Source organism: Fundulus heteroclitus, chromosome 4 (genome assembly GCF_011125445.2).
Source record: "Fundulus heteroclitus isolate FHET01 chromosome 4, MU-UCD_Fhet_4.1, whole genome shotgun sequence".
Lineage (NCBI taxonomy): Eukaryota > Metazoa > Chordata > Actinopteri > Cyprinodontiformes > Fundulidae > Fundulus > Fundulus heteroclitus.
In genome coordinates, this window is record NC_046364.1 from 29,404,440 (window position 1) to 29,429,821 (window position 25,382).

The 25,382-nt window shown below is 41.7% G+C and overlaps 1 protein-coding gene across 1 annotated transcript in view; it reads left to right on the forward strand.

Annotated features, from left to right (window-relative positions):
* The first annotated feature begins 3,400 nt into the window (after positions 1–3,400).
* The window catches only part of pde8a (phosphodiesterase 8A), a 72,663-nt gene continuing 50,681 nt past the window's right edge, over positions 3,401–25,382 (forward strand). Inside the window, exon 1 of the mRNA XM_036136340.1 lies at positions 3,401–4,125. Within this exon, the coding sequence (XP_035992233.1) occupies positions 3,973–4,125 (153 nt within the window). The 5' untranslated portion in view covers positions 3,401–3,972. The remainder of the gene's footprint in view (positions 4,126–25,382) is intronic.

Sequence of the window (25,382 nt, forward strand, 5' to 3'; positions counted from 1 at the left end):
GAACACATTGGGATCCCCCCACAATGAGCTGCAGCGTGTCCCCAGGGAGAGGGAAATGTCTGGGGGGTTTCTCTCCTGGACCCGTTACCACCGTCTCCCCATTCCCTTTCTATAAACGTCAGCCGGTGGCCCCTTCGTCCCAGCTTGCTCTTCTGATCTGCGCCCAGATGCTTGTAGCTCAGCCACCTGAAATGAAATGACAGCATTTAATAGCAATTCAGATATATATATATATCGCTGGGATTTCATGTAAGATCTTATTCCAGTTCAGATCCTGTATGATTGTTCAAGCCATTTTTTCCTAAAACCAATCGATGCCCTACATCTGCCATCGCGGCCCTCCTGGATGACTCAGCGACCAACAAGGAGAACTCACCTTAACATACGCGTGACCTTAACGGGGATTTTAGCAACATTCGATATGCGGTAATCTCTGGCCATACAATGGTAAATTAAAAGGTTGTAATCTTGTAAAGTTAAAAACAACAGGACACGACGGCTTTCCTAAACCGTCGTTGGGTTGGGAATAATCCAGGGTCGTTGTCTTGATGCGGTAAAACAAGATGATCCGTATCAGCTGAACATGAACACCTCTGAGTTCATGTTAGAGCAGACTGGGCTTTTTTGAGGACGCTCAGGTCCGTCGGCGTTTGCAGCAAGATGCTACTTTTCTAACTCTGTTGTGGAGAGACTTCATCTGTTGGGGTAGCAAGCATCAGGGCCCATAACTTAGGCTAAACATGCTGTTAAAGAAGGCCGGCTCTGTTCTGGGGACTCTTCTAGAACCTCTGGAGATGATTGTGCAATTCAAAATGTCTGGAGTAGTGTGGCGTTCCAAACTATAAAACAGGTTTATAAAGCTTGCGACTTCATGTTACTCCAAACATTTTGAATTGACGAAGCTTCCTGGATGGGGAGCAAAACCTCTTCAGCTTCAGAATCGAAGTCCAGCTGTTGTTATTTTAACCTTTTTTTTGGATTGGTCTTTCAAAGCTATTTTTGGCACTAGCTGCTATTTAATTAATGTTCAGACCATTCACTTAAAATCTCCAAAATTTCTAGTTTCAGAGGAATGTTAACTGTGAAGCCACTTAACTCTGATCTAGTGATTGTTCAGTCATACAATATGTCCCTTAACTCAGGGGATTAACAAGAAAAGTAAGTAAACGAGATATTTTTAGACACTTTGTTACTAGCTTTCTATCACAGAGACAACTTGTCTTTCTCCAGTTTTACCAGATTTCTTTCTCACTTGTCGTGTAAATTATTTTTCACATCTTTTTCATCTGCTGTAGATAGTTTTATTTTTGGTCTCTGACTTCCTTTTTTGCCCTGCACTTGTTCCGTTTACACCTATCTTGTCATAAACTGGTACAAGGATTGAAGATGTAGTTTTTGAAAAAGCTGCCAAGGTCCAAAGAAAAAAGAAAAGAAAAAAAACCTTCAGAAAAATAGGGCTCAACTCCAGAATACGACAGAATAAAGTCTGGGTTCCCAAAAGCTATTTATAAAGTAGGATTTGGTGCTAGTACTAATAGTAGTGATATCATGTTTAACACATTCTGAAACTTGACAACAACACTTCTATTACATGAGATCCTGGACAAATTAGTCTTCAGATCCCAAACCAAAAAAGCACCCATCATCAAAGCTCTTTGAGCAAAAAAGAAAAAATATACTCCAAGAAATTCTTGAATGTGTTATTTTCAGCTTTCAGAGCAAGTGATATTTAATGCTACTGGATCTTATTATAAAAGTTTGCAGCAATTTGGAGTTTTTATTATTACGGTTACTTTAAAACACAATACTAATATAATAAATCTTATGATAATCATTGCAACTGGTGATTATTTCATCCTGAATGCACAGTAATGACAGGGAATATAATAATAATAATAATAATAATAATAATAATAATAATAATATACACATTCAGGTAAAATTTGTTTTTATTTATATATATTTGGCAGCACTGGAGTGCACTGATTTACAATGTGATTTTAAAATATATATATATATATTTTTCTAACTCATAATTGCTGTGATGTAACAGGCCAAATTAGCAAATCTGCTAACTCAAAAATATCACTTAAAAAGACCAATACATAAAGCTGTCTTCAAATATACATCTGTGTTTTTGAAAAACAGTATCTCATGGGGGAAAAGGTCACCGTGCGTTTGCTGACTGATTACATTTCTAAAGATCTACAAAGTGCGCCTCCTCTTTGCGGCGGATAAATGTGCGCAAACCTCATCAGATGCGCGTTTTACAGCTTGGGTGGAAGGAGGAAAAGCAGAGACACGCAAAGCGGCGTACCTGCAGCCAGCTCAGGGGACGGTGGGTGAAAAAACGCTCTTCCTGCTTTCAAAGTTCCCACGGCACGCGGGGGGAACCGCCCAGCGTTGCCGAGCGCGCGCCCCATTGGCTGCGCGCGCCTCATTTGCATTAACGTCAGCAAAGGCTGTAGGTCAATCCTTGCGGGTGCTTTTATTGGATGTGCCGCTGTCAAGCAGTGCTGAAGAATTGGAAGGGCAAACGCCAGAAAAAAAAAGGCAGAGAAAAGACAAACATTAAAATCAGCATTATGTAGCTCGATCCCGCCTCACGTCCGCTCGCGTCAAGCTGAAATAAATCCTGCCGTCGCCGATTTTAACATCTGAAACTTGTGGACACAGAGCGAGGGATTTTTTTATTTTTTTTTTGGTGTGTGTTCCTCTCTTTTTTTTTTTTACTGATTTTTTTTTTCCTCTGAGTGTCTCACTCTCTTTCTCAAGCGATTGCATTCTCCAGATGTGGTACCTCTCCAGATTACAATCAAACAGCCTCCGCGTCCGCTTCTGCCAAGCGCCGAGCATGAGAGGAAAAACCGCGGCGCCCGCGGCGAGCTGCAGCCGGGTTTGGACCTCTTAAATCAGGCGGATCATCCTCCGCCGGGGAGCGGATGCCTGAATGGAGACTGCGAGCCATCCACCGGGATCTCCCCGCTTCCTAAATTGGTGAATTTGCGGGCTGACAAATGGAGCGCTCCGTCGGGCTGCGTGGCCTTGTGTTTCACCGAGGGTGTTTGGCATGGGAGCGACTGACCAGAATAACACTCCGCAGTGGGAATATTTCAGCCTGTTGATGATGAGCCGCTCTGGACTGGAGCAAAGTGTCGTGAGAATCGCTTTTCTGGCCCGTGTGCTGAGCTGAAGTGGGCAACAACCAGACTGTTGGAGATTTTTTTTTCTTTTCTTTTTTTTTAAAGGGCAATATTTTTTTTGATGGCTCCGAGGCGGAGGAGGACGGATACGCAAGAAACCTTGGACACAAAAAATGGATAAAACTCATGCGTAAAGCTGGAGAGGGCAGGGGGCGGGGGGCTCTCAGGCCTACTTGATAGCGGTGAAGTTGAGGGGGGGTGTGTGGAGGGGGGGAGGGAGGAAGAGGAGGAGGAGGAGGGCGGATTGAGAAAATTTGTGATGTGGTACGAGAAGAGTAGCCGGAGTGAGGGGTGAGAGCCGGGGTGGAGATCATAGCGGCTGAAGAGTAACGGAACCCAAGTTTTCCAGGACGAGACGGCTGCTGTCATTAAAGCTCTCCAATTAACTTCAAGTGAAAAAAAACACACACACAGAGGAAATCAGCTTCCTGGTTGAGGGGAGGGAGGGAGGGAGGGAGAGGGGGGGTACATAGATATTTTATTCATGCCTTATGTTGGAGCGACTGGAGAACCGGCTTTCCTGTGGCCTAGATGTTACATATGTTCACACACGCACATGCATTTGTTAAAAAAAAAAAAAAGAAAGGAAAAAACGTATACATATTTTTGGAGAGAAATTCTAACCTTTTTTTTTTTTTTTTTTTTGGAGGAAAAGTGGACCCTCACAAACACGAATGACACTCTTGTAGTCTCAAAGTAACGCACTTGTGCAAAAAAAAAAAAAAGAAAGGAAAAAAAAAAGACAAAGAGGCCGAAGTGGGTTTGAAGCATGGGCTGTGCTTCAAGTATTCATATCTCTGATAGGGTGGTCTACCAAAGTGGAAAAGAGTCTGAGGATTCCCCCTCACCCCAGCAGACTAATACAACTCAGCATCAAGGAAATCCTGCCTCCGGACTACCCCTAAAACCCCCTAGCTGCAAGGTGAGAGAACCTACATTCATTAAGCCTACAGACAGGAGAGCTTCTGTGAGTGTGAGACCTTAGGAAGTTTGCTCCTATATGTGTGTATATGTATGGATATATATGTATGGATATATGTGTGTTAACAACTGTTGAGTTGTCCAGTTTCTGTTTTAGAAAAAGGCAACACGAGTTTCTGTGCCGAAGGGACAATGACAGCCATGGCTGCAAAACCACAGGAAGGATATTCTAGGAACAAATAAGGGATCCAGTGGCTCGTTCGCTTTGCACGTGACTTACTGTCGCTTTTTTGCGTGACTCTGTGCTTTACTTAGACCCTTTTTCAAAACTTCGGAGAAACATAAAACCCCCCCGTTTGACGTCTCAGAAGAAACGGGCCGAAGTTGCGGGCTCGTTTTAGGCCTTTTCCTCCGACCCGTGCTGTTGTTTTCTTTGTGTTTTCAGGAGGATCCAAACCATTGTTACCTGGGTCTTCTTTTTTTTGTTTGTTTTCATGCCTGACACGTATCCTCTTAACATTTAGAGCAGCGTGGAGCGACATCTGAGCTGAAAGCACGGACGTCTTTCCTCAAAACATGGTTGTCTTTCAGCTGATGCACCTTTTGGCCTCTGATTCACCTCTCTGCCAGCTATGCTGTCTCTCTATGGGCCGTTCTCCATCCACACAGGGAAATAAGGTTGCTGTTGCTGTTGTATTGTTGTGTTTTTAACGACTGAGCAGCAAAACGTGTGTACCGCCTAACGAAGATTTAGATATTTTTGGACGCGTCCTCGTTGCGGAAGATGTCGCACGTGTCCATCAAAATAGCCGAAAGTCAGATTTATTTAAGAAAAAGCGTGTCACTTTCCCAGGGGGATTGGGGGGGCTACCAATAGCTGGCTTGAAATGTGCTGGGGGAGCAGGGAACATTATCCCGCTCAATGGAAACTCTGTAATTAGGCATTATAAGACCGAGAGCTGGAATCGCGTCTGTAGACTAGAGGGAGAGCGGTGATATTTTCAGGCTAAAGTCAAATCTAGCCTGTAGCCTCTTAGCCAAAACGCCCGCTTCTCCGTGGAATCACTAAGGTGTCTCTGGCCGACATCAGCCATGTTGGACGGGCTCTGTTCGGGCCGGGCTTTGCTGGCGAACGTCACCGCAGGGTACAGGGAGAAGTCGCGTAGCAGATGCCCCCTACGTCAGGACAGCCCACTGTGCCTTTGATTGAATTAGCTCCCTGATTGAGTTAGACTAATGGTATACACAACTCCACCAGCTGGAAATGGTTAATCCCTGTCCTGTAAGGTGTCATTTTTAACATCCTCTCAGTTATTTTTCTTCTTTTTTTTTCCCCCCACCCCCAAACGAGAAGAGAGGTACATGATGCACCATGCAGGAAATCCAGATGCCGTCGCTCTCGTTACAAAACCAAAAGGGGAAAAAGAAAAGAATAATAAAAACACGTCCGTCAGCACTCTGTGGCGTCCGGGCCTTTAGCGACGCTGCTGACGTCCGCTTCAGCTCTTTTTTGATTCTCCTTTTTTAAAAGCCATCGATGGCGGCCATCGATCGTTGTGGAATTGTTTGGCCGTGCCACACTTCGGCATGAATTTAATAACGTCGCCGGAGAAGCACTCGCCGTGTTATGGGACCGCCGGACAGATGGCACAATGCAGCAGGTTTCCCGCCAGGGGACGGCGGAAAAGACATCTATACTGAATATTAGATTAACTGCGTTGTTGAATATTGAATGTGCTGATTTCTATTTTTTTTTTTTTTTGTTTTTATTTTTTTTCCAAATTTTGCATAAAACTATTGCCGCAACTATTTAGCAGATTTATCAGCATCGAGGACGATTAGTGCCCCCAATTTAGAGCGTGTCACATTCACGTGTTAATTACTACGGGTGATGTTTTTAGCACCCGTGTGCACGTCTATAGCTGTAAGAATAATTCACACTCGCGCAGCTGGCAGGATCAGCGTTAAGGAGCGTGAATGTAGCGCGTTTAGAAGAAATGAATTTGCCAAACTTTAAGGTTGTGGCGACTCATGGCGTGCACTTTGATTTTTTTTTGGGGTTTTTTTTTTGGTATTCTGGGAGAGAAGGCGACAGGGAGATGACATGTGCAGGCGCCTGCAGTGTGAGAAAGATTCAATAGAAGTTTGGGAGTGTGATGTGAGTCTTTGTCAAGGGTACGTTACCATCTGTGCTGCTCTGGTGATGATAAGGCTCAAGTACAAGGTCCTGTGATAGTGGGCTTTTTCCCCCCCTTTGTGTGTGTGTGTGTGTGTGTGTGTGTGTGTGTGTTGGGCCAAACAGACAGACAGAGAAAGACCTCAGCCAAACACAACACCATTTATCTGGCCTTGACTTTTCCAGTCGGATTGCCTCCGCTTAAGGAAAGTTGGTCTCCTGCCTGAACGGCTAATGTAGAATCAGCTTTACCGTTTCTCCCTTGTGTGAACGACAGAGGTCAAAGAAAGGTGTGAAGTTTACAAGTATCTTAGTTCTGAGGGCCTTCCCTGCTTGACGCCGGATATCAGCTTAACGGATTTTTCCGTAGTTTGTGTTGTAGATTCATGGTAATGCAGAGTTTTGTTCTTATTCAATCTTGAGGGCAGCATTTCACTTTTATTTCTTTTTTTTATTTCGTTACACCAAAGATGAAGATCTCCCCAGTTATTTGCCTTGTAGGCACTGAATAAAATATTTCTGGCTACTGTCAGGGTGACGGTAGAAACACATTGTACATTTTAGGAGCTCTCCTACACACGTTTCAAATATTTCTTTTTAATAGTATTTGATGATTTATTCATGATAAAACTAACCCTAACAGTAGCTGGAAAGCACACCCCGCAGCACCGCGGCACGCAGCGTCTTACAACGGTCCTCAGCTTGCGCACAGAAAGGACGGGTCACATTGAAGTTTGTTGAGACAACACAGATCACTGGACCCGAACTGCAGCCGTTTTTTTTATTTTTTCTGTTGTTTGTTTGTTTAAGAATAAGAAATGTAAAGAGAACAAAAGTGAGAAGGTTTGGAGGTACCTGGCCCACCGAGTGGTGAGCATTTGCACTGATTTACAGTCTGTTCCCTCAGGTTTAATAATCCATAGGTGTTTATTGGTTCACATGCGTCCTGGTTCAGTACATAACTCAGGGTGCTTTGGAGACGGCTCCTTATGGGTAAACAAATGGCAGTTCACAAGTAAAGGAGGAGTGGTGGACACTGCGTCCTGGAAAGGGCGCAAGTTCCCCGGTTTGAATCCCACAGACTGCCATTCTGAGCCCCTGAGCAAGACCCCCAGCCCCCGATTGCTCCCCAGACGCCACACAGTGGCAGCCCACTGCACCTTAAGACACGGGTGAAAAGCAGAGGACACACTAGTGCATTGTAATGTAAATAGCAATTGCAAATTCGGTTTATTATTGTTATCGTATGGTTATTAAAATATAGATTTTGGCTCACGTATTTTGCTCAGAAAATAATTATCACAGAAACAAGGAGAGAAAAATAAATCACCTTTGCTGGTGAGGTCCCTGTACGGTAGCTGGAGATAGCAAGGCAGGATTTATGTGCTGTGGAATTCACTTTAAAAAGAAATGGGGGAAAAAAAAAATCTGAATTATGTATCCGGTTGTTATGTCTTAATGTGAAAATTATCTTTGTTACAAAAACAGAGCGAAAAATAGACTGTACCTTTGAATTAATTTGGCCTTAATCTCTGGCAAAACAGGCAGTAGAAAACATGTTTTGCAAGCTAGTAGATAAAAATGACACCAGTTGCAGGAACATAGAATAAATACACAGTGTATGATATCAATGTAGTGTTTTATGACCAATGAGATTTCCATACCCCCCCCCCCCTCTCAACTTCCACTATGTTGCCAAATACCCAGCCTCTGTGAACTGCTGACTATAAACAAGCAGGTGGGCCTTTAGCTGCCCAGGAATAGGTTCTTCCCCATCGTCCTTGCATTAGTTTGGTGTGGAGTGCTTTACAGAGTTTTTTTTAAATTTTATTTAGTAATTCTATGCCGTGCCACTTAAAAGCATTAGAAATATACACAAGCTTTTGAGACTGAGAGGGGTGCATGCGACCGACACACTCTTTGCAAGTGAGCGCTGTAGGTGAGGGTTCAGCATGAAGGCATGTGCCGTTGCAGACCAATTTTACAAAACATTTTTACATTTTTACAAAAGCCCTTATCTGTTTCCGATCAAACAGTCGATCGCTGTTCAGTGAAGCTAGAAATCTGAATAATCTTTACCTTTTAGCCATCTCTAAGCCATAACTCATTACTCAGAGCTCCGCCATTTATCCCTCCTGAACCCAAAGGTGACAAGGAAGGAAAAGTTTGTTCTTTACCAGGTGGAAACCCTGAAATACCGCCAACTCTGTACCTCAAAACGGAGCAAGACATTTGATGCATCTCACTTTTTAAGAGTATGTAGCAGGTTAGGATAGTCTTTTGACCTGGGCAGCCACTCTGCGTTTGTCAAGCTTTCTCTACCAGCATGTCTGCCCGTTTCCTCTGGTGTGTGTGTGTGTGTGTGTGTGTGTGTGTGTGTGTGTGTGTGTTTAGTCTAAACTGAGAGTCATCGGGTAATTTATTCCAGACGAGGCCAACGGCATTGCATGGTGATGAATTAATCCACTGTGCTTTTTCTGCTGGCTGCAGACACGCAAACTTAGATTGGTTCTTTTCTTTCCCGCCTTTCATTTGAGTGTCAGATAACCCCCCCCCCCTCCCAAGGCTCTGTTCGGATTTTTACCTTGCCTTGTGTTGCTTTTGTTCTTGAATTTTCCTGTTCAGTTTTTTTTTTCAAGGTTGATACAGTAATTCCCTCTTAAGCTCCAGCTGTTCTAAAAGTTCAGGTTGTGTAGGCGGGTAGTATGTATGGCTGTAAGAGCAGCTTCCCTTTGCGGACACATGTATGTCCCAACGCTCGGTGGTTCTCGCAGGCCTTGTCGTCTTTGTTTTTGCAGTTGTTGTATGGATCAAGTGATGACCTGTGCTCCTCTATGTTGATCAAAGATGTCAGCAGTATATAAAGCACTCACTGATTGTTTATAGCTCTTTATATGTGCACTGAAGGCTTGCCCACTTCAGCTGCTGACATGATCAGTTCTACTTGTACCAGGTTTTTTTTTTTTTTTTAAAGATTTAGGAAATGCTTAAAATAAGAATGATACCTAACTGGTTGGTTGTAGTGTAGCTGGAGGGTGAATATTTATTCATTAGTTTCATATAAACATATTTTGAAAAAAAAAACAACAACAACAACACAATTACCACAATCCCGGCATGACATTTGGTGCCTATTTAGATTATTAACAGTATCATATTCAAAAATGTATTCAGATTTGCAGCAATTATAAACTTTACAGTTGAAGCTGTTTGTAGAAAAAAAAATTGCTAAAAAAAAAGCTATTTTGTCATAGTTTAGTTTATGGATGTACCTCTCATGCTTTAATGGCTTGACTGATTTCTGGTTTTCTTTGAGGTCTGACCGGCCGACACGATTTTTCTTTCCAAGGCATATTCCACAAACTTGTTTGTGTAATTTGTATATTAATTCAATCGTTACATGCAAAAACTATTTTTAATGCAGTACTTTGAATACAATTGAGAATTTCATTATTTCAAGATTATCATTTGTACATCAAAGTGCATAGTTCTAACTTTTATTTGTCTTTTTTTTTCAGATTTACTAAACTCAAAAACAAACTGCATTACAGAACATGCAGTTCATTTATGCATTTGCACACCGGAAAGAGTAAGAGTTTTAAGTTTTGATGTGATTAATGGACAGGATAAAAATCAGATTTTTTTTAATTAACTTTTTTAAGTATTAGACCTGCCAATCATCAGTCAGACTGATTTGTTTATTTATTCAGTATTTGATTTATTTAGTAGTTAATTTTTATCGCGACAACTGTAATGGCGATCTTCTTTGAGCTTGTTCGGGCAGCAACTGCAGCTTTGTGCTCATTGTCGCTCACTTGCGTTTGCGCCGTTGGGATTTCTGGCATGTACTCTTGCGTAAATGCTCCATATTTCGAGTCAAGTGGTCTGTAGAAGAACCTTTAATTGGAGCCTGTGTGTTTTGGAATAACTCAAATGTATGTATAAAAATAAAAATAAAAAAAACTCTTTAAATTTTGTATCTAAGCTAGTTAGCAGTGTGTGTCCCTTATTGAGCTTTTAGTTACAAAACAATTTTTATTCTATAAAATTTAGCTACAAAGCAGACTAAACAGATGTATATCTGACCTATAGCGACCTGCTTAATTTCCAGCGTATGAAGGACTAAACATAAAAAGCGGAGCTTAAAGCAGTACAACTGATCCTTATAGATAACATCCCATTGAGGTGGGAGGGCGTGTGAAGCTGAGTGTAGTGAACAATTGAAGTTCTTTTTAATGACAGACGCTCATCTACACAAATTCGAACAGCCTAATGACAGTTAAGGGGATTTTTATTTTTGATTGGTTGTCTTCATTTGACTCATCAGCGTAACAATGTTACCAAGTTTAATACCCATACAGAATACAATTTACAAGATAAATAAAATCTATTTAGTCAAAAGGTTCAATGCAAAGGTTATGGAGTCCAACTAAGCTTTATTATTATTTTTCATGAGAAAGTAAAATAGCCTAACTTGACCAGTTGAATATGTGTCTCTGGAAGATAAGAATGGATTCTCCTATCCGTTCTCCCATTCCCCTTCAATATGCTATATTGAAAAGCTGGTCAAAAGTGGGATTCAGGTGGGGCGATGTGGCTTCTGTCCTGGTTGTGTAACAGTGGACCAGATCTTTATCCCACTGAGATTGCTGAGGGGGTCATAGGAGGTTTACCAGCTGGCCTACATGTGTTTGTTTGTGGATCTGAAAAAGGCTTATGACCATCTTCTTTGAGGTATTAGGTCAGGGTGGTGCAGAGGTATGGATGGCTTTTAATTGGTAATTCCATAAGAAAAGCAAAAGCAGTTTTAGTATTCTCGTCACAACCTCAATTCTGTCCATTCAGGTTGGGGTCCACCAGTGCCGCTCCTTGTCTCCAATCCCATTTGTAGCGATCATTGACAGGATCTCAAGGTTCAGTTGTGGAAAGAAGGAGATGTTGTTTGGGAACTTCAAAAGATAATTGCCTCAGATCAGATGTTTGCCTTTTTGCAGATGATGTGGTTCTGTTAGTTTCTTCAGCCCGTGACCTTCTGCATGCACAGCCAGATGTGAAGTGGCCCTTCTTACTTTGAGGCTATGGTTCTCAAAACACATAAAGGTGAATCGCTTCCTGTGGGCGCAATCTCTTCGTGTCTTGTTCTTGCAAGTGACGAGAGGATAAAGTGGGAGATGGAAAAGACAGATTGGTACCTCCTCTGCAGGAACGTAAGCACAGCTCTGGTCTGCCATGGTGAAGAAAGAGCTAAACAAATGTTCTGACCAATGTTTCATTTGGGGGAGGCCCCAGGGCAGACTCACAGGATGCTGGAGAGGCTATACCTAGGAATTGTTTGTGATTCTCCAGACTGTGCATGAGCGTGTTCATTGGGAGAGGACTATCTTGGTTTGTTTGCTTTCTGTCCTAGACCTCTCACACCTACAACCTGATTTGGATAAGCAGAAGAGGTTGGATGTATTGATAAATGGATAGAGAGATAGATGGAAGTTTAGATATTATTCTTTCTATGAGGTCTGCCTGTATTGCGCTGAATAAAAAAAAGTTCCCTGCCTTAACAAGCACTTTCTATTAAGGAAGATCAAGTGTCAAGTGAAGCAGATTGCTGCCAACCACAGATTTACCTGATCAGGTGTGACCAATGATGTTGGTCTGCCCCAATCTGTCTAACTTTAGTTGGCCATCTCACTCCACCTGTTTTAAACCGGCTGTAAAGAAGAGGTGCGTGAAGACAGACAAAGAACAGTGCTGTGGTACTGTAATAGCTACAAACTGTGACATCACATGCAGATAGTCGTATAGCACTACGCGTGACAGGAAAACCATACTTACTGAAGAATACTTTTATTTTATTAGGACTTAATGGATCCATTTTACGGAGATATGTCCAAGTTTTAATGACATGAAAATAAACTTTGCAAACCTTTTGACTTCTGGTTTTGAAACATGTCTATTATAATATGTTTCATTTGGCCAACTGTCTGTATTTGTCTCTCCTTCAGAGTGTTTGCAGGGGCAAAACGGGGAGGGGAGGGGGGGCAGAAAAGGGGCAATTTTTTCTGCCTTGTCATTTATCTCCACTGGCACATGAGCAGAAGGAGTTGAGAGGAAGCAAGATGGGGGCCCAGGGAGTGACCACACTCCATTGATTGATGTAACGGAGCTTATCTCACTTGTTTGTACATGAGACGTCCAAGAGATGAAAGCTGAATATTTCACACTGGCATTAATACATTTTATTTCCCAGAACTCCTCTGTTCAATAGGCGACTTTTGTTGACAGAGAGAGTCATGTTAGTATAACCCGATGCATGCCTCTGTCACCCCAAGTGTGGATAAAGTGGGTCTCTTTATCTCAACGCGCTTGCTCACTTGTGGGGTACCGACTAGTTGAGTGCGCTTACAAAACAGGATCCTCCCACTGTTTCCTGAACTAGGTCTTGACAAATATGGCCACATTCAAAGCTTCTGCTTCCCTTCCAGGTTAAGAATTTAGTATCATAAGGTCATCATGTGATAGATTCATGAGATTACTGAAATGGTATTCTTCCAAAACAAGACACTACAAGTGTTTGCTTTGTAGAGGCGCTGTCAGTTCGAGTTCATAGGCTCGCTGGAGTGCACGCCAGATCAGCACTAAAACCAGACGGGTTGCACAGTTCATGGCTATGAAATGGCAGTAAGACAGCTCTCACCAACGAAGGGGTCTTGTGTTCAACCATTGCCAGGGCAACATCATCATAAAATAATAATTTGGTCGTTTAGTCTGCAGGTTCGGGACTTTTTGGGTTTTCTTGGGAATGATTAACTGCACTAACTTTTATCATCTATTTATCTGAACTTAGACAAGGCAAGTTTATGCGTATGGTACATTTTAGTAACAAGACAATTCAAGACAAGTCCTGTTCATCAACAGAACATGAGAAAAGAAAACATTACAGAGGAATGCACATTGCATGGGAATAGTAGCAGCAGGTTATGATGTAAGACAAGTTGGACTACAAACTTCAACATTAACATTGAAGGGCAACTCTAAACTAATAGGTTTTAAACCTTGATTTGAAGGAATTTGTTGCTCTACTTTCTTAGTCTTAGTGATCGTTTTTTCTTTTTGTTTTTGGCAGACCTGTGAAGACACCATCTCAGTAATCAGTTTGACTAAAGATAAACGCATGGATTAGTTTTTCCAGATCCTGCTGAGACGTTGGTCCCTTAATCCTGGAAATATTCTGCAGGTGATAGAAGGTCAACTTTGTAATTGTGTTTAGATGCCTTTGAAAATTAAGGTCTGAGTCCATCACTACACCTAGATTTCGGGCCTGATCAGTGGTTACTAGCTGAAGTAGCTTAAGCTGTGTGCTAAATTTTATTCACTCTTCCATTGGTCAAAAATATTTACGTCAGTTTGGTTTTGATTAAGATGTAGAAAATGTTGGCACATCCATGCAATCATTTCTTTTAAGCATTTACTCAATGCTTGAAGGGGTTCTAGTCACCTGGTGACATGGTGATGTAGACCTTTGTGTTGCCCACATAGTTATGGTAGCTGATGTTGTTTTTTATTATCTGAGCTAGAGGGAGCATGTAGATACTGAATAGGAGGGCACCCAGGATGGACCCTTGGGGAACCCCACATGTGATTTTTGTGGTCTTTGATGTAAAGTTACCTACTGACCCAAAGAAGTCCCTGTTCTTTAAGTAATGCTGTACCAGTGAGGCCGGCCCAGTTTTCTAGGCGCTCTAACAGAATGGAGCAATCAACAGAATCGAATGCTGCATTAAGGTCCAGAAGTACCAGCAATGTGGTTCTTTCACGATCTGCATTGATATAGGTGTCATTGAACACCTTGACAAGGGCGGTCTATTACAAACCCTTTAAACCTCATAGCCACAGCTCTTTATTTTCTGTCTTAACAGAACAATAGTTTGTAATGAATAACACTGAGCTCTTCATTGCTTCAAGTTAGTATGTGGTTTAGTTCATGTGTCTCCGACTCTTTTAGTGTTGACAAAGGGTAACTAAAAGACTGGTTTAATACTTTGGACTGGCTGGCAAATTGTCAAATATGTATCAGTTTTAAGTTTACTTTCAAACTTTCCCGAAAACAATTTGATCAACAAAGCAATAATTTAAACAACTTTGTAATATGGAGCTTAAACCGAGAGGAAATGTTTCTTTTTTTCTAATTTGAAGGGGACATATCATGATTTTAAGTCCTTCCTTGTCACCTTGAAATAATTCAGTTGCTGTCTATATAAAGTGGAACTGCAATGCTTTGGTCCGAATTACTCGTTAATTTTACCCCACATTCCCCCTTTTTTTTATCCCTTTTCTGAGGTGTGTCTTGTTTTGGTGCTGTCTCTTTAAATGCCCCGCCCTCCTCCAGGTCAGAGTGTTCCACTCCACCCTGTTAGGCCATTTTTGTAGCATGTTGGGCGCGGTGTAATGAACCAAATTGTTTTGACTTATCCACTTTATTTTTTGACACCCTGCAGCTTGGACTACAAAATTGCTCAGAGAAATAATAATGGTGGATTTGTGAAATTTGTAAGCCTGAAGTCCATGACTTTGTTTAGCAGCTCAGCAGCAAATACTGTGATGTAAGTGATAGAGAACAAAGAGAGACCCGAATGGCTTGAAAGATCTGACCCAAACAGAATATAAAGACATCTACGCAGCACCTGAACAGACTACATTCAACTTTTCTGCATTTCTACAGACTCCAAGTACACAACAAAATTAATTTAAAGGCTAAAAAGGTGGATTTTGCTTTATATGTCTCCTTTTTAAAGATATTTTAATAACTAGCATTTCAGCTGTAAAACTTTGCCATGGCTCCCTTTGTGGGAGTAACATTTGCCACTGATAAGTCTTTTGTCTCCTTTATGCGTACGTCATTAAACATAGTGAAAAACACTTTGGTTATGAAGGAAACCCACATTTGTTTAAAAATATCAAAATAACTGTATTCTGCATTTCTGAGCAGTTCCTGCAATGCTCATAACAATCATGCAGAACAAACTTTTCTTGCACTCTTAATGGATTTTAAGCTACAAGGAGCAAATGTTGCCTGTTTTTAGGGGGACACGTGCAGTTTTAACTGACTGCTCAGAAAGGTCTCGACTTCTGACTGAACAATAAGTGAGTTCAAACGGGTTCCTCTTCCTTCAAACAAGTTTCTCTTCTTTCTCACCTTTTCAGACTGTTTTATTGTTCGTTTTGACTCCTGCTTCTGCGAACGAAAAAATCTAAAACTGCTCAGGGATTTTTGACTGTAAACACAACTGTAGTTACCCAGCACATTTCTCTACAACATCAAAACAGGGAGATAGGAATTCACCCTTAATTGATAAGGTTGATTAAAATGTTTTGGTTTCAGCTCAGCTTCCCGTTTGGCCTAATGTTTTTATTTTTTTTTTGGTTAAAGAAATACCCGAGGACATGCACTTTCACGAGCTTCATACATTCTCTTAACTTGATCTTGAAGGGACTGTTGGAAGGGAGCTCCAGGCGAGCTGCAAACATTTCAGTGGAAACTATGAGACGACTACATGCCCCATTAAGAATATTGACAGGTATGGAAGAAACAATGGAAGACAGAGGAGTGCTTTTATACATTTGTTACAGTGGTGAAGAGTAAGTCTGAGGCATTCCTGCCTGACTATGAGAAGCACCTGTTGCACCAGACGGATTACATTCCTCACAGGTCACTCATTTGGACCGTATACAGTTCAACCAGTAAAGTAGCTTGTAGCCGTTTGAAATACATTTTATCATATTTTTTCCCTCCGGTTCAGTTTCATAGACATTTGTTGCCAGCAATTTCTCCACAAATTCAGCTGGATGTCATTGTGTCTGTTCTTAATAATTCAGAAACTGCAACTGGAAAACCATTAGTTGAAGGATCCTTGCATCTCTTTTTGTGTTTTTTGCCCAAACCTACTTTACCTTACCTTCAACAGAGAGAGGGAAGTTGGTCAGAGATGATAGAGAGATGGAAACTTCAAAAGTTGATAGAGGCTGTAAGCAACTTGAATCTGGGGTAGGGGGTGTAGCTTGCAGCAGGACAACAATGGGATGGCTTGAAGCATAAATGCCCGTTATAAGTCAAAGTCCATACCTAAATTTAGTTGAGCATTTGAGTCAACACTTGAAAACCAATGTTCACAGACGCTCTACATCCAACCTCACTTAGTTTGAACTGCTACGCGAAGGGATACATTATTTTGAACTCCAGGTAATGGTGGGAGTGACAGACTACAAATTACTTAATTACAGCAAAAGATGGTTCTAGAAACTAATGGCTCAGGCTTAATACATACGCATTACGCACTTTTCAGATTTGTATTTATCAAAACTTTTAAAAACTACAAAAAATAAACTGTAGGAACTATGAGATTTATATCTAAAGTTTTTTTTTTTTTTTACTGCTCGTGAAACCATTAAATTTGCTTCCGGAAATAGCCCAGTGGCTTGTAGATTTTATCGCTTGTCAAGCATGCACTTGCCAAGAATTCTTGGGTTAGGCGATACATAACTTGGCCGATGCTAAATGAATTACAACCTGTAAGAGGAAGCATTACATTTGCTAAAACAAATATCAAATATGAAAGAAACCACATTGTACATCATGAGATCCCTGGTTAAAAATAAACATGAAGTAAAATGGAGCTTAACACACACTGGTGTAACAATATAACTCCCTAATCAGACCCTTTCTAAATATTAAAGCTGCAAAATGCATATCAGATATTCAAAAGTGGTCAGTCTAACAACATTGAAAGTGCCATGGCAATAGTAGATGTGGCCAGTTGAATGGTCTCTAAGTGTCCTTGGTACCCACAGCAGATGTAGATTTTAGTGAAAGAGATGCAAAAGTCTAGAGAAAAGGTAAAGATGGGAGGACTAGTAGAGTCAAGAAAATATGGGTTCATCATAATTGATAATTCAGCCATAGTATCACAATTGCACGTTGGTGAAGATTCTCAGTCATCCAGGTCATGGTCATTCCAAAAAAGTAAAAAAACAAAACAACTGGACTTTTTTCCGAAGTTTGAAGACATTTCGCTTCCTATCCCGTAAGTGTTCTCAATTCAAAAAGTCTGGAGTAGTGTGGAGTTGCAAGTTTTATACTACTGCCCAAACAAAGGCCTTGTAATGAGATAACATGCAAATTCAACAGAAACGAGTCCACCCCCTTAGTAATGGGGAGTCATTAAAGTCATTGTATGCCTGCAGATTGAACCGAAACTGGTCCACTCCTCTGTAACGAGGAGTCGTTAGGGTCGTTATTGGCCTGCTTTAAAGGAACAATGTTTTAATCGCCCGTATGAGGGTGAGGATTAAGGTGATGATTGGCTGGAATTAACCCTATAGCTGTGTTATTGAGAGTTGTAACCTAAGGCCTCCTCCTCTGTTTAAGGTTGGTTTTTCTCTCTTAACGTAGATGGCTTCCTTCACACCTCTTTCAAACCATCTGTCTTCTTTGTCCAAAATGGGAACATTTTGGTCCTCAAAAGAGTGTCCTTTGTCCCTTGCGGGATAGGAAACGAAACGTCTTCAAACTTCGGAAAAAGTCCAGTTGTTTTGTTTTTACTTTTTTGGAATCACAATTACATGTTTCTTAATATCGTGCTGCTCTAAATTATATTGTTAACCAAACAGCTTTAGCTGGATCAAATTTGTAGTACTTTGTTCAAAGCCTTAACTAAACATAGTAAAATGTCTCCATTTTCGCTATAAACTGTATGGTAGATCAGGGAATACGTATAGTATATCCACAAATAAGTATATTCCTCCTAGGAATTTCCTTCCTTAGCTTCTCAAACATTACGTCATTCCTTCATAAGTTAACTTGTGTTTAGATTTCACTATGCAGTCATCTGGGTTCTGGGTTTTGTTGGAAAGTAGACCGTCTCTCAAAGCTTCAGGGGCACGCATTGTTTGTGTACACACAAAGTTCCTGAACGCGCGCCGGCATGCCGTCTAACCCGTTCCGTTGCTCGCGTCGGTCTGAGTGCGTGCGTCGAGTACGGCTGGTGTGCCAAGCCGCAGCTCCTGTCACTCGTTAATCCCTCTTGCAACAGTGACATCAGCGCTCCTGTTTTAGCAGGGAGGGTCTGCTGATTATCTAAAGCACTCCCAGCCATCTGAAGAGCACTGAAGATCCACTCGTGATATTTGATGAAAACATTCTGAGCCGTAGTCGGAGCCGTGTTAGAGCCGAGGCTATGTCGGTGGGGGTCACGTATTCTGATCCCTGTCGTTTGGCGCCGGGGAGACTAAAATTGCTTTGTTTACTCTTAGACGTGGTGTTTGCTACAAACACAGTAGATTTGTTATCAGTGATTTATCCTACGTGTTGGTAGTTCGCTTCTTTCCTTGACATGCAGAAGGAGGAGGGGTTGACTGGATGCTTAAGGTTAGGGTTACTGTCGTGTCACTGGACCAAGCTTTGCTCAACTTGGATTTCACTGCCTTCCTTAGCTTGTCCCTTTGCCTCAGTGGCATTTGACCATACCTGGATGGATTTAAAAGGAGGAAGTACAATGAAAGCAACACGCACCCGATTTATATGCGAGGGTGTGTGTGTGTGTATGTGTGTGTGTGTGGGTGGCAGGAAAATCCGCCACAATACCAGGGAATTTGGACCTTGAAATGGGTGTTCGTTTGGTTTGCTCTTACCAAGTCAAATGAAGGCTTTCGCGAGGTGGAGAAAATGTGAAGAGAAGTGAAAGTGAAACAGCTGAAGGGGTAAACTGTAGCGAAGGAAGGAGGCGAGGTTTTAGCATGGGGTTGCCCTGGAGCCCTGGATAGCTTAGGATTGTCTAGGTCTTATGGGGATTTCTGTGTAATCTGGATAAGGACAAAAATACCTTGAAGGTGAAAACGCTCTGCTTTCTGTGAGATCTGTCCCCCGTGTCTGATTAATTTAGACTGATTGGTAGGAAATAGAATAAGCAGCATCTACGTGTTTACTTCAAAAACATCCCCACCGTCTGTTTCGCACCGAAAGTTCAGTTTATCCTCCCTGGCGCTTTGTGAACACATTTGTGTACTTGTCTCCATTTTATGAGAACATTTGACCTGAAATTTTGGAAATAAGGAATAAGTAAATAAAATAAAATAAAAACAAATGAGAGAGCATTACAAAGTAGAGTCTTGTGTATACGATTATTCAGAGCTTACTTAATTTTTCATTTTTGTTTAGTGCAAATGCAATTTTAGAGCGTGAAATTTATTTATTTTTGCTCTTTGCTAATTTTGCAGTCTTATCCAGGAAAAGCAGACAGCTGTCAAGACTGTTTTCGTTTTCACCCATACCTGTTAGACTTTTATGTACTTGTAGACATAACGTGGCTGTAGGGGCACCTTCTTTCTGCTTCTGTGCCTCTATAGATCTTGTGGTGTAAACATTTCAGATGACTCGTACGCCTCGCTGCTTGAACCTATTTACAGTTATATAGAAAAATATATATCCAACGGATTCTAAATTAGGTATAGATTGTTCATTCAAATATTGTACATGCAAGAGATAAACAAAATAGGTATTTAGGATGCAAATTAGCTAAACTATACATAATTTGCGATATCTCTAAGCGCTAGTGTTGACCCTTAGTATGTGTTGAATATGCATCAACAGACATTAATTGTACAGTATAAATATGCCCCCTTGGCTGTGTGGTGGTTTGAGGCAAATTTGTGACAGTAGGCTAAAAAGGGGGGTTAACCAATTGTGTCTATTTCCTACACAGCCTCCAAAGGTGAGAGAATCCTTGGTCCAGATGACATCAACAGAAATTGCTCTGAAACCTTCTGCCTGCACAACTTATTGAACTTATTGTTAATTAGGCTTAAATCGTTGAATGTGCACCCTCTGCCCATCCTTTATGGTCTGCTAAAGCCGGGCGTACACTGTACGATATTTTCAGTGGTGGTACTCGTATACAGCTCAAACTGTACGATGAAGCCGCAGGGTTTAAAAGTTCACTGCTCACCATATCTGTTCTTACACCGTGCGGCCCGACGCGCTGATGCGATCTGACTGCTCACACTGTACGTTCAAAAACCACACGTTGGACTCAGCCCCGTAGAGAGATGGCGCTACTCGGACTTGTCTGCCCGGAAGCCAAATGTGAGCAGTAGAAGAAGAAAAAGGCGGAAGTGTTGATGTTCACTGTTAAATATGAGGCTCACTAAAATGAAACGCGCTGCCTTGGCAATTCTATGAGTTGCTCCTCCGTAGTTTGACCCCATGTCACACGTACCACCGGCATGCTTCTCTCCACTCCTAAGTTTTCGTTTGAGAAGATGAAGAAGAACTTCCTTATTTGCGCATGCGCAGTGCGCAACGTTGGGGTAAATCGGCTCATAGATGCTCCTAACTCCGCTTCAACAGCAGGACCGTCTGATTCCTGATTGGGAGGCGGTCGTTAGAGGCGAATCACCCCTCGTTAAGTCCTGTACACTCCACGCCGCAGGACGCACGATCAAGCTGAAACTTGGCCCGATCCAAAAAGATTCTCCCACCACTGAAGAATCGTCCCGAACAGTGTATGCCCGGCTTAAGACATTGCCTGATATTTTAGAAAAAGCAAATATTGTCCAGACAATATGTCGGCCTACCCAATATTTAGATTTTCTGGACACAATTATGTGTTAGCGATTCGCCAGGACAAGCAGAAACACTGTGCAATTTTAAAATAAATATTTATTTTACAAGCCAAGCTAGTCCAATTCAATCCAAATTGAGTTTGTACCAATCCAGTCACAGGGTTGGATTCAGATCCAATTCCATGCTGTCCAGTTCAGTCTTAATACAATGCAGTCAGTTGATCATAATGCCAATTGGTTGAAATTATCTTAGAATACCCAGGCGATTAAATAGAATATTAGATTTGTTTCCCCAGCAAGAAACAACTCTCTTTAAGGAAAAAAACCAGGCTCAGTATGTATGGTACTTTCTATGGGAAAGAAAAACAAGGTGACCACATGTAGGTCATGGCAGTAGTAGTAATGCGTAAATGAAGTGAAAATCTTTTACTTTCAAATTATTGTTTGAAACTTTTAGAGATGTTTTTTGATTGATGCCTCACCAGAAATCGCATATTGTGGCAACACCCTACAGCTGCTTTCCTCAAGTATAGTTGAAACAAAATATTTACATTCACAGCATAAAACCACTTTTTGTCCTCACTTTCTGATATGAAATGAGACTAAATATTTCCTATTTTAGTTCAGTTAGGATTAGCAATTGCTTTCTATTTGCCTAATTCCAGAATAATGAAATTTTGTTTATCCCTTCGATTCAGAAGTTTATATACATTTACTCCATATTTAATAGAATCGCCACTGTATGACTTGGGTCAAATGACACACCTTTTCAGCTCTGGCCAGATGTTTTCTTTGGGACTTAGATCAGGGCTCTTTGATGGCCGCTCCAAATCATTGACTTGGATGTCTTTGGGCCACTCTGTAGTCACACTTTTGGCTGCAAATTGTCTATTTGGAAGTTGAACATGCCACCCATGTTTCAACTTCTTGACTGATGCCTTGAGATATCGCTTCAATATCTTCACACAAGGTTTTTTTTTTTCTTAATTATGCCATTTCTTCAGGAAATACACCAGTCCCTCCTGTAGCAACACAGCCACCCAACACAGGGGCGCCACGCCGGTGCTTCACAGTTGGGATGGTGTAAGGCTTGCAATCATCCTCCTTTTGTTCCTCCAAATGTAACAATTTCATTGTGGTAAAATTCAGACATTTTAAGGAGATCTTTATCCCTCCCAGTGGGCGTTGGCAAACAGCATTCTGATCCCTAAAGGTCCCGCCTGCCTGTTTTGTTGCTTTGATGCATTTTCCCCATATTTGTTTTCGTTATTCCTTTTTAGTAACGTTAATAAAAGTGAGCCTCACCTTTTGCGTCGAAGCGAACATTGCATCCGGTTAACTTTGTTTCAGTCGGCAGGCGGTGACTGGCCTCGTTGGTAACCCCGCTGCCATAAAGGTCTAACGTCCGACTCGATGCAGACACACATTGCACAAGCGTATAAACGCTCGCACCTGCGTCGGTCAGTTGCCTGGTCTTCCTGTTGGGCTCCATGTTGCTCTGACATTGACGCACAACCCAAACATCTCTCTGACTACGTTGCCTGTTTCCAGTGCGTTTGCAAACCATTAAGTGAGGCGAATTGATTTCAAACGTGAACTGGTTGTCTGTGAACTTTGAGGCGTTCCCTCAAGGCCCCCTTCACGCTGTCACCCAGCTGGCCGGGGCTCTCGGCTCCTCGGGACCCGTCGGTGGACTCCGTCCGTGGCCCCGGGGGGCCTGACGGTGGCGCAGCAAAATCCCCGTTTGTTGCAAGCATGACGGCTTCTAAAGGAGTCGGAGACATAGCCAGACATCTGAAATACTGCGTAGAAAGGAGGGGAAGGGAGTGGAGAAGCCGACGCGTCAGCAGATTTTCTCTGATCAGAAACCTAATTCTGTACACACAGATTGGCTGTTGTGAGTTCCACACACTGCAGCCCGACACAGAGCTCGCCTGTTAGTGAGTGACACACACAAGGCTTACCACAGCAGACGTCAGCCCATCACCACTGAAACGGTGACGACTGCCTGGTGGGGATCAAGCGCTCAGCTGACCGATCGTCATCAAGCTCGCATTGTTTTGAGGCGTTTCAGCTGGAGGGGTTAGTTCTTGTAAGATGGACCACACGTGAAATTAAGCAGCCACTCCAGGGTGTAATCGGCCGCTTGCTGCCCCAGCAGCTTGAGCGTGTGGACGGAGGAAAACTGGACGAATCAGAATAAGAATGTCCTCAAAGCACAAACGTAGTTTTGATTCAAACGAATTCGGTTCCATCTCGGATCAAAATCGTAGTATTTTCGAGATGCAGTTGGCAGCCTTGTGTGCAGCATTTCTCTGTTCCAGGCTCGTCACATGACCTGGAGAAATTCCAGTTACTTTCTTTAGTAACAATCAGACATACAAATGCGTCACGCTGGACATGTGTGTTTGCAGGCAGAACAATGGGGCATTAAACACTCAGGGCAAGCTCCACTAGAACACGCGCACTCATAACTTGAATGATTCAAATCCTTTAAATAATGTTGTTGTGTTTTTTTGTTTTTTTTTTTCAAATGAAACTCTTTGGGATGCTCAAACAGAATTAGAGAAATGTCTAAAGTTAAATATTTAAGAATAAAGAAGCCACATGTTTGTCAACCTTCACCTCATTGCTATATAATCTTAAATACAGGAATTTATTAATGGCCTTTTTTTTAAAGAAAGGTTTTCTATTACTCAGGTCTAATGGCGATCGGAACTTTAAATCATTTAATTACTGTGTAATATTTTCTGCCATTGTAACTGTGGACTAAATGTAAAACAAGAAACAAGCTTTAGGTTTAAGGGTTCTGTCATAGTTAATGTGCTACCCAGAATAAAGGAACACCAGTAAGAAATGGGGACAGGTCACCAAGGATGACGGAACCGATCCCTTTTTTTTTTTTTTTTTTTGCAAACTCTGTATTTTTAGACCGCGGACGTCATTCAGGTTCATTGGGGACTGATTTCCAGGACAAGTTCAGTCTCCTGTGGCCTTTCTGTTTGTGTGTGTGTGTATGTGTGTGCGTGCGTAGCTGTAATGTTCCCTGCTTGTCAGGTAGGACAGGTGTCACCGCCGATGGAATAAAGATCAGGGTGTTCTCTGCGTGCACTGCTTAAAGAAAAGTACGTGAGCATTTTTTTGTGTTTTGAATGATCTGTGTTTTAGGTAAGTTGGGTAAGGAAAACTTCAAAACTGTTACACAACGTGTGGAGCAAATTACACTTCAAGACAGACATTAATAAAGTTAAATTATTTAAAGGGGAACTAAATAACCCTGCCACCCAGACAAATTTTTGGGAAATAAATGCCACCAGTGTGGGTGGTGCCAAGACAAGGCCAAGTGTGGAGATGAATGGAGGGGGTTAGGTGGGGCGTCGTCAGGACGAGGGAAAGTGGCGATTAATGTGATTTCACTAAATAATCTAAGTACCTAAATTAAAAAGCTATCGATCAGTGTTCGCTATGCTCGCAATTCCAACTGCTGACCCGCCACGGTGGTGTTTTCTGAGTGAGATGGTATTATGATGCGTTCAGTTGATACTCGGAAATCGGAATACCACATAGAACAGTATTTTTTGTCGTTTTATAACGCTTGTAAAAGTGACCATAGATGAACATCGGAGAACACGAGCGTCCACAGGCAGGAATCTGGAACGCTGCCGCTTCATAGGTTATGGCACGCCAACTTCTCAGTTCCAGTTTCGAAGGTAATTTGAATGCACCATTATTTCCTGAACGCGGGGCTGTGATGTTTTAACCCATAGGAAAATTCCACTGCAGTAGCCATGTTCCAACCCATAGATGTCAGCACTGAGACGGTTATAGTCCAAATATTGCAGAATTAAAAAGGTCTACACGCAAATGTCAAAATTTGCACAATAACATAAATATAGCACCCTTAAGACCCTATTTATACAGTTTATCTGCAAAAAAAGTTGATTTGGGGTTTAGTTACACTCTATTTTTGAGTTGACTATAGAGATCCTTCAATCAGACATCTGGCCTGCAATTACTAATTTCTAGTTTCTCTAGTAACTGTAACTGTGTAACGTAAATGTGGGATTCTCCACAAAACCGGGTCATGCTGTAGAGCTGTCTCTTTCTGCATGACTCAAATTCTCCTAATATAATAAAATACTTCCCGTGTTGGCACAGAGGTGGATGCAGTTATAAAATAGAATTATACAAATGAAATCATTTTAGCATATCTCTTTTTAAAAGACAGATTTTTAGCCTCCTGGCCATTTTAATGCGCAACTCAAAACACACCGCACTCAATTTCACAAGATATAAACTTTGTTTCCGCAAAACCCCAACCCTGTTTCATTCTGTTTAGAAAGAGCGACACCAAAGCTGTTTGGTGCATTTAGACACAAGATTTATTTAAATAACGTTTAAAACGACATTTCCATACCATACAATCAAGCTAGTAGTGTAACATTTATGACACTACTAGCATGTTGGTGCTA